This window comes from Vicia villosa, linkage group LG1 (genome assembly GCF_029867415.1).
Source record: "Vicia villosa cultivar HV-30 ecotype Madison, WI linkage group LG1, Vvil1.0, whole genome shotgun sequence".
In the NCBI taxonomy this organism is placed as follows: Eukaryota; Viridiplantae; Streptophyta; class Magnoliopsida; order Fabales; family Fabaceae; genus Vicia; species Vicia villosa.
In genome coordinates this window covers 1,894,885-1,905,047 of record NC_081180.1, presented here as the reverse complement: position 1 = coordinate 1,905,047, position 10,163 = coordinate 1,894,885, and the positions used below count along the sequence as shown (strand labels likewise).

At 33.9% G+C, this 10,163-nt stretch overlaps 1 protein-coding gene across 1 annotated transcript; it reads left to right on the top strand.

Moving 5' to 3' along the window:
* The first annotated feature begins 35 nt into the window (after positions 1-35).
* LOC131626361 (uncharacterized) lies at positions 36-1,944 on the top strand. The gene is made up of 3 exons (XM_058897181.1): positions 36-345; positions 436-793; positions 898-1,944. The coding sequence occupies exons 2-3, from the start codon at positions 454-456 to the stop codon at positions 1,071-1,073; spliced, it is 516 nt and encodes a 171-aa protein (XP_058753164.1). The 5' UTR covers positions 36-345; positions 436-453; the 3' UTR covers positions 1,074-1,944.
* The last annotated feature ends 8,219 nt before the right edge of the window (positions 1,945-10,163 follow it).

Here is a 10,163-nt window from a genome sequence, read left to right as displayed (position 1 = left end):
TTGTTGGCTTTGAAAAGTGTAACAGTCGCACTAGCGTAGAAGAAACAGTAATCAAGTTGCGTACGACTGTATCGTAAATAAATAAATCTAAGAAAATGATTTTCATTTTTAGCATCAACGGTTGTAAAAGAACTAACTGTACCCGTAGCCCGTACCGTAGCTCTTTTAGTTAGTTCCTTTATTTTTTCTTCTTTTCTATTAAGAAACACTCCAAGCCTCACATTTCCTCAACACCCAAATGTCTGCCACAACACCCCCTATCCCCCTCTGGTCCGACTGCATCACTTCCGGCTCACCTTTCTCCAGATACCAGTTCGTAAAGATGACCAAGAAGCCATTTCACAGGTCGCACTTTTCCCTCAATTCAAATGCATGTTTTAGTATTCTACGTATTAAGTCTGTTTGCTTATTGATGGAATTGGTGTGTTTTATTAGGTCGAGGCTGCATATGACATGTTACTTATGCAGAGCCTAACTCAGCGGCGAGCAGGAAAAGTAGTGAACAGCAGTGTTCGCTATGCTGATGTTAAGCGCGTTCAGTCTCAAGTTGTAGGATCGATGCCTCAATGGATGCAATCCAACATGAAGAAACCACCAGTTTCAATTGACTCACCTTCCACCAGTGATTTTGGTTTACAAGCTGGAGTATATGGTGCACTGATGGGTTTAACCTATCTTAGTGGTTCTTCTATTCCCCCTGCAGGTTACGCCGGGGCCGATGTTCCGGGACTTATCCTGGCTGGTAGCTTTGGAGCTTCCCTATACTTCATGACCAAAAAGAATGTTAAGTTAGGTAAAGAGCTTGCTTTGTCATGCATATATCAGCTCTTCCCAATTCATTGAAATTTTTGTTTCATGAGTGGTGATATTCATATCAGTTCTTCTACATTTTTGCAGGGAAGGCTACTGTTATAACCATAGGAGGGCTCGTAGCTGGTACCGTAGTAGGGTCGGTTGTAGAGAACTGGTTGCAGGTCGATATTGTCCCATTTCTGGGCATACACTCCCCTGCTGCTGTTGTTAGCGAAGTCATAATTTTATCCCAATTCTTGGTTTCTCTGTACCTAAGGTAGACCGAAAAACGCGGTGATCTTTATATTAAAATGTGAAAATTGTAATTATTCAGTTGCATGATCATGTCAAAGGGTTTACAGGGAATGCTAATATTATATAACCATATAGCTGACCCGTGTCAGCTGTACATAACCGGTTGCAGTAGAAATCGTCCCATTTCAGGCATACACTTCCCTGCTGCTCTTAGTGAAATCGTGTCTTTGGTTTCTCTGTACTTAAGATAGACAGGAAAACATGGCAATCTTGTATCAGAAGCTGAAACTTGTAATTTTTCATTTACATGCAGCATGGTCATACATCAATCATTTTTAGAATGTATAATGATTGCATATTGTACAAAACATTGAATGGAATGTAATTGTTTATCTAGCAAATTAGAAAGAAGCATGCAATAATTTGTGAAGATGCATATTTTAAGTTCAGGGCAAAAAAACTAAAATTTATATTAAATTTGAACCGTCGGATCTTGATCGAACGCATACATCTGTTGAATGTGTAAATGCGACAAATCTTTGACAGAGAGAACCCAATTTTTTACTATAGGCCTAAAATATTTTAAGCCTGCTAAGTTTTGGTGTTTTGTCCTAAAGCTTTATGTGATTATGCATTTGTCTTTTCTTATTGATGGATCATTAGCACTTGGATTATCTACTTGTAGTATTTGCTGGAAAAAGTAAAGACTGCGCTGCACCTTCAGCCTTTTCAGCATGCGACACAGTTTGTGTTTGGTTGAAAGTTTCTTTTTCTTTTGGTTGAAACAGTTTGTGTTTGGTTGAAAGTTTCTTTTTCTTTTGACAAACGTTGAAAAGTATATTTAAATCTAAAGAATCTCAAAAGAAGTTAATCACCATATTTGGAAACTTGAAATCTATTAATTTAGTCTATCAAATTTACATCTGTTTAGTAAATCTTCATCGAAGTAATGAAAGATTGGTAATATCTTTTTAAATACTCTTTTCTTGCGTCAAAGCATATACAGAGAAACTTAAAAATTGTGATGTTCAATTTTTAAAAAGACTAAATAGGCTCGTATTCTTTGATTTAAAAGACTGAGTTTTATTTTATAAAGTTGAGAGACTAAAGATAATAAAATTTAAGGTTAACTTATTTTAAAATGTATGAGTTTTACATAATTTGTCAAACATTGAGTTTTACATTTAAGTATATTAAGTATGGAGAGGATCTGGTTCCATTAAGTATAGATCAATATGTAGAGATTACTATTTACAGGAATAATTGTTTGTTGCATGTAAATGAGGATTATATATATATATATATATATATATATATATATATATATATATATATATATATATATATATATATATATATATATATATATATATATATATATATATATATATATATATATATATATATATATATATATATATATATATATATATATATATATATATATATATATATATATATATATATATATATATATATATATATATATATATATATATATATATATATATATATGCACGCACACGCTCATACTGAAATTGTTTCTTAATTTTAGTTTGTTGAAATCGGTTTATTGCTCAAGAATCTTATAGTTTTTATAAACAACTATTTTTTATCAACTATCTAACCTTTTTATTCTTTTTCAGAAGATTCCGTGAATGTTGGACATATGATTAAGATAGAGTTATTTTTAGGAGTTATAACTTTATTAGTTTTTTTCCAGTCATTTGTTGTGTAATTAGGGAGTGGCAACCAAGAAATATTCACTGAGTTGTTCTCCTAGTATAAAATGCTCATCGAGCAGCATAACTTGTGAACATGATTTGCATGAGGCATGTTTGACAAAAAAATTATAGGTAGTCACATGTCTCTCTCCCTTTAAAAGTTGCTTAGGATTCTTTAACTTTAAATTTCCTTATTTCGACTAAAGCTAGCGTGGGCACAAATATTAACATCACAAAACCCCAACCTCTCATTACCATCTAAGCACCTCATAAGAATAACAAACCATCTAAGCATCACACAAGAATAAAAGCACAAGAACAAAAGCACAAGAACAACATACCGAGGCACAAAACAATTTCCTCACCATTCACTTTAATCTCTAACCAATTTTACCACACTTTTTTCATCCAATTCTCTCAGCAAATTCACCATACACTCCTATAAATTAAGCCTCATTCCTCTCACAAATCATCAACAATCTTCACTCATGTATGCGGTTGATTTAAGACTTATGGAAGTTTGTTGTATAGTCACTATGATTTTATCAAGCTTCTGATATACTTCCATTAAATTTAAATCCGAGATCATCCTTCACTCACCATCGATCTTCATTACTAACAATTTGATGAAATGCTTGACAAGTTTCAAGATGGTCATCTTTAACATTTAACAATTGACTTTAATTTCCGTACTTTATTATATTGTTCTTTATATTTTTCTCGCTTTATGATTTATTTTATCATTCATCATGTTTATTTTTTTGCTATTTTCTCTTTGTCAATTTGGACGCTTTTATGTTTCCGCTATTTTCACTTTGTCCATTTGGACGTTTTGTTTATGTTTTCAGTATTTTCTTTTTGTCCATTTGGACCATACTCTGTTTTTGTGCTAAAACACTAATAAACAACTAATATCATAAAAAATACCTAAGGCCCTATGGACTATTGGTTAATTACTATCCCGAGCATTTTGGAGACTTGGAATTGTTGGACTTAGTACCTCTGGTCCCTATAATTCTGCTGTTATTCTATCTCCCTCAAAATCCTCACATACCCTCAATACCATTCACACAACAACAACGAGCTACCAAAAGTCTAGAAGCAACATACACACGCAGAAAGTAGCTGGACAAGTCAGGATGGACAAGTCAGGTATTTTATCTTTTTGGTGTGATTTTTTTCATTTATATAAACAAAGTGATTTTTTTTCATTCTTCATTCACATAATAGAGGTCCATATTCTAACTATTTTTTTCTTTTTCAGAAGATTAATGGAGCTTTGGAAGTCCGATACGTTTATTTTTTTAGGACTTTTAGGTTTAGTAGTTATTGTCTTGGTTATGTATTGGTTAGTTGAGGAGTGGCAAGCAAGAAATGCTCGCTGAGCTCGTCGAGCAGTAGAAAATGCTCGTCGAGCAGCAGAAGATGCTCTTCATGAAGCTTTAGAGGAAAACCGTCAACTAATGCAGGAGAGGCTAAATGTTTCAACATACGATTTGATTCACCGTCTTCCGCATCATCAAGAGTGTGAGATATGTAAGGAAGACTTTGTAAATGGATGCACAATTCATAGTCTTCCTTGTTAACCTGCCTTCTATGAGGCATGTTTGACTCAGTATATATAAGCGACAAAGATTGTCCAGTGTCCTATTTGTAGCGTAAAAATTAGATATATGTGAGGGTAAAATGATTGTAAAAGTAATAAATATATAAATAAATTGAATGCATTAGTAATTTTCTTTTTTGTTTTATATATATATATATATATATATATATATATATATATATATATATATGCACGCGCACGCTCACACTGAAATTATTTCTTAATTTTAGTTTGTTAAAATCGGTTTATTGCTCAAGAATCTTATAGTTTTTATAAGAAATTATATTTTGATCAACTATCTAACCTTTTTATTCTATTTCAGAAGAGTCAGTGAATGCTGGACATATAATTAAAATAGGGTTATTTTTATGAGTTATAACTTTATTAGTTTTTTTACCAGTCGTTTTTTATGTAATTATGGAGTGGCAACCAAGAAATGTTCACTGAGTTGTTTTCCTAGTATAAAATGCTCATCGAGCAGCATAACTTGTGAACATGACTTCTAAGAGGCATGTTTGACAAAAAAATTATAGGTAGTCACATGTCTCTCTCCCTTTGAAAGTTGCTTAGGATTCTTTAACTTTGAATTTTCTCACATCGACTCAAGCAAGCTTGGGCACAAGTATTAACATCACAAAACCCCAACCTCTCATTACCATCTAAGCACCTCACAAGAGTAACAAACCATCTAAGCATCTCACAAGAATAACAACTGTCAAGCACAATAACAACATACTGAGGCACAAAACAATTTCCTCACCACTCACTCTAAACTCTAACCAATTTTACCACACTTTTTTCATCCAATTCTCTCAGCAAATTCACCATACACTCCTATAAATTTAGCCTCATTCCTATCACAAGTCATCAAAAATCTTCTTAATAAAATTCTACAGAAACCTCACCATATACTATCTCCCTCAAAATCCTCACACACCCTCAATAGCATTCACACAACAACAACGAGCTACCAAAAGTCCAGAAGCAACATACACACGCAGAAAGTAGATGGACAAGTCAGGACAAATAAGTCAGGTATTTTATCTTTTTGGTGTGATTTTTTTCATTTATCTAAACAAAGTGATTTTATTTTATTCTTCATTCACATATTAGAGGTCCATATTCTAACCATTTTTTTCTTTTTCAGAAGATTAATGGAGCTTTGGAAGTCCGATAGGTTTATTTTTTTAGGACTTTTAGGTTTAGTAGTTATTGTCTTGGTTATGTATTGGTTAGTTAAGGAGTGGCAAGCAAGAAATGCTCGCTGAGCTCGTCGAGTAGTAGAAAATGCTCGTCGAGCAGCAGAAGATGCTCTTCATGAAGCTTTAGAGGAAAACCGCCAACTAATGCAGGAGAGGCTAAATGTTCCAACATACGATTTGATTCACCCTCTTCCACTTCATCAAGAGTGTGAAATATGTAAGGAAGACTTTGTAAATGGATGCACAATTCATAGTCTTCCTTGTTAACCTGCCTTCTACGAGGCATGTTTGACTCAGTATATATAAGCGACAAAGATTGTCCAATGTCCTATTTGTAGCGTAAAAATTAGAGATATGTGAGCGTAAAATGATTGTAAAAGTAATAAATATATAATTAAATTGAATGCATTAGTAATTTTCTTATATATATATATATATATATATATATATATATATGGGGACGACTCAAGTGAGAACACTTGGTTATTATGAGAAATGAGAACAATGAATCACGGCCATTAAATTTTGATTTTGTTGATTTTAATGAACTGAATTGATTTCTCTTTCTATGTTGATTTAAAATAAATATTATGGTTTATAGAATGAGAATGCAATCTAATCCATTAATATTACTGAATCAAAATTTAATGGCCAGGATTAGTTGTTCTCATTTCTCATAATAACCAAGTGTTTTCACTTGAGTCGTCCCCAATAAATATATGCACGCGCACGCTCACACTGAAATTATTTCTTAATTTTAGTTTGTTAAAATCGGTTTATTGCTCAAGAATCTTATACTTTTTATAAGAAATTATATTTTGATAAACTATCTAACCTTTTTATTCTTTTTCAGAAGAGTCAATGAATGTTGGACATATATTTAAGATAGGGTTATTTTTATGAGTTATAACTTTATTAGTTTTTTTACCAGTCGTTTTTTATGTAATTATGGAGTGGCAACCAAGAAATGCTCACTGAGTTGTTTTCCTAGTATAAAATGCTCATCGAGCAGCATAACTTGTGAACATGACTTCCATGAGGCATGTTTGACAAAAAAATTATAGGTAGTCACATGTCTCTCTCCCTTTGAAAGTTGCTTAGGATTCTTTAACTTTGAATTTTCTCATTTCGACTCAAGCAAGCTTGGGCACAAGTATTAACATCACAAAACCCCAACCTCTCATTACCATCTAAGCACCTCACAAGAGTAACAACCCATCTAAGCATCTCACAAGAATAACAACTGTCAAGCACAATAACAACATACTGAGGCACAAAACATTTTCCTTACCACTCACTCTAAACTCTAACCAATTTTACCACACTTTTCCATCCAATTCTCTCAGCAAATTCACCATACACTCCTATAAATTTAGCCTCATTCCTATCACAAGTCATCAAAAATCTTCTTAACAAAATTCTACAAAAACCTCACCATATACTATCTCCCTCAAAATCCTCACACACCCTCAATAGCATTCATACAACAACAACGAGCTACTAAAAGTACAGAAGCAACATAGCTACCAAAAGTCCAGAAGCAACATACACACGCAGAAAGTAGATGGACAAGTCAGGACAGATAAGTCAGGTATTTTATCTTTTTGGTGTGATTTTTTTCATTTATCTAAACAAAGTGATTTTATTTTATTCTTCATTCACATATTAGAGGTCCATATTCTAACCATTTTTTTCTTTTTCAGAAGATTAATGGAGCTTTGGAAGTCCGATAAGTTTATTTTTTTAGGACTTTTAGGTTTAGTAGTTATTGTCTTGGTTATGTATTGGTTAGTTGAGGAGTGGCAAGCAAGAAATTCTCGCTGAGCTCGTCGAGCAGCAAAAATGCTCGTCGAGGAGCAAAAGATGCTCTTTAAGAAGCTTTAGAGGAAAACCGCCAACTAATGCAGGAGAGGCTAAATGTTTCAATATATGATTCGATTCACGCTCTTCCACATCATCAAGAGTGTGAGATATGTAAGGAAGACTTTGTAAATGGATGCATAATCCATAGTCTTCCTTGTTAACCTGCCTTCTATGAGGCATGTTTGACTCAGTATATATAAGTGTAACTCGGTGGGAGAACTGAATTTGTTATTTTCGCAAGCAAAATGTTGCGGTGAGCAAGAGTCACCACCGACTTTTATTTTGACCAATTATGGAAAGGTATAAAAGTACAGGAAAGACCTTTTTAAGAAAAGACTTCGGGGGGTAAGTTATGAAAAGGGAAGGTGTAAGCACCCTTTTCATCCGTAGTTATCTACGGGCCCTTAGTTTGCTTAACTCGTTTTGTTTTGTTTGAAAAGCTTGAAAAAGCATAGTGTGTGTGTTTTGAGAAATAGTTTTATTTGAATATGTTTGAAGAGACAATGTTGAAAAACAGGGTGTGAAAAACATTTTTATATTGAGCAAGCAAACTAAAGGCTACTTACCTTATGTTTGGTTTTTCCTATACTTTTGACTTTCATTTAAGGGATAAGACTAACCATACCATTTGTGGGTAGGTAGTCCTATCTATTGGACGTGTTCGGGACAATCGACGGGTCATCGGATGGTCATAGAAGGCAACATGTAAAGACGTCTTAGCATTCGAAGAGACGATCATCGTTTTATCGCAGGCAACTCAAAGGGACTATGTTGACATTAATCGGAGGCAACCTCGCTAAGACATCCCTACGTTCGAGAGACTTGACCATTATTATTCGTAAGGCAACCAAGAGGGGCGTACCCTTGAGGTGAGTGCGTGCGAATCAGTTAGATTCAAATATATTATCTTGAATTAAAGTTATCTAACGGTTGATTAAGTTATCTTGTCATACAACCCTAAGCATACATCTGTTAAATATATACAGAGTAAAGTGCAGAAAATTAAACCTAAGCTATTACATGGCTTCGGGGAGGGGGTTACAAATAAAAACGAACGGGGATAGGAAATTATTACAACAAACGAATAAAAAGTGAGTGCGTAAAATTAAATAAGTTGAAACCGTCCATGAAAATAATCCAAACGCCTCAAGTGTAGTACCTCGCAATCAACAACAAATGTTAGTAATGGTATAGATTAATTGCCTAATTGAATAGAAACTAATTACCAAAATAAAAGAGAATATTTATTTACATTTTATAATAACTAAACTAATTCTTGTGTTTTTGTATTTTTGATATTTAATTAACTACACAAATGATTAACATAATTTTATTCTATTGCGTAAAATAAATAATAATAAACAAAATAATGAAAATTATATATACACAAGCCAACTCCTTTTTCTTAGACTTTTCCCCATATTTTTATACAAAAATAGCTGAAACAAAAATTTATTAAAAAATTATTAAAATAAAATAAATAAAGTAATAAAAGTAGTAGAAAAAGGTGACATGTGCATAACCGGAAAAAAAGTACCGTGAAGTTCTTTCTCTTTTGTTTTTAATTTTTTTTTTTAAAAAAATAAACCTAATATATGAAACAAGTTAAATGTTGACTATTTTCAAAAAGAAATTCACAATTAAAATTAATAAAACAAAATCAACCAATATTAAATTGACACTTGACAATTTAATTAACAAAATAAAAAATACTAATGAATAAAGCAAGGGAAGAGAGAAGAACCCATCTACTTTCTTCTTCCTTCATTCATGTTTTCGGCCTCTCTCTATTCTCAAACAACAGCAACACAAAAGGTGTAATTTTTCCTTCTATTTCAACACAAAAACCAAACCAGCAGTCGTTGAATCAAATATAATCAAGAACAAAGTAAGCTTACCGATTGTAAACGACACTCACGGTGTAAATCGGAACGCCAAGGGGTGGCCGGAGTCGCGCTCGGAATGGAGCGGCGTGACCTTAGGATTCCGCGATGGATTCTTCGCCGGAAGCTGGCGTTGTTGTGTGTCCGCAGCTGATCGGAGGGGATGTATGGTCGGCGCATGGAGGCTGTTGCGTTTCTGTGTACCGTTGCTGCGTCTCGGTGTTCGTCGGGTGTCCAGCTCTGGTGCGGCGATTGGACGATTGTGATGTGGTCGGTCGGAGATCTGAGGCGGACGGAGGGGGAGCGGTTTGCGGTGTTGGTTTCCTTTTCTTACTTCCTCCACTTTATGTACGAACAAGTAACAAACCCGTGCGTTCGCACGGGTTCTGAAACGGACGCGCATTTGTTTCATATATATATATATATATATATATATATATATATATATATATATATATATATATATATATATATATATATATATATATATATATATATATATATATATATATATATATATATATATATATATATATATATATATATATATATATATATATATATATATATATTGTTCTGGACTGGGCCAAGGTTAGGCCCAATATGATTTTCGGCCCAATAAACCTCAGAGGCCCACGTTCCTCCACGACCCTCCTACGCACCTAGGATGCCCACCCTAGACATGCTCGGCTGCCCTGTATCCCCGGAGCACATGGCACCCAGCATGCTCGGCACTAACGACCCCGCAAACACCTTCGTTGCCGAGGACTCTGCTCCGCGCAGGGTTCCTTCATATTCAACCCTCCGAACAACTCGGATTCCACGTGGCTCCTGAAAG

What these genes read in the sequence shown, in the direction of transcription:
- LOC131626361 (XM_058897181.1), top strand. Translation starts at nt 454, where the DNA reads ATGTTACTTATGCAGAGCCTAACTCAGCGGCGAGCAGGAAAAGTAGTG. An exon ending in CAAAAAGAATGTTAAGTTAG is followed by an intron (nt 794 to 897) that starts GTAAAGAGCTTG and finishes ACATTTTTGCAG; the next exon opens with GGAAGGCTACTGTTATAACC.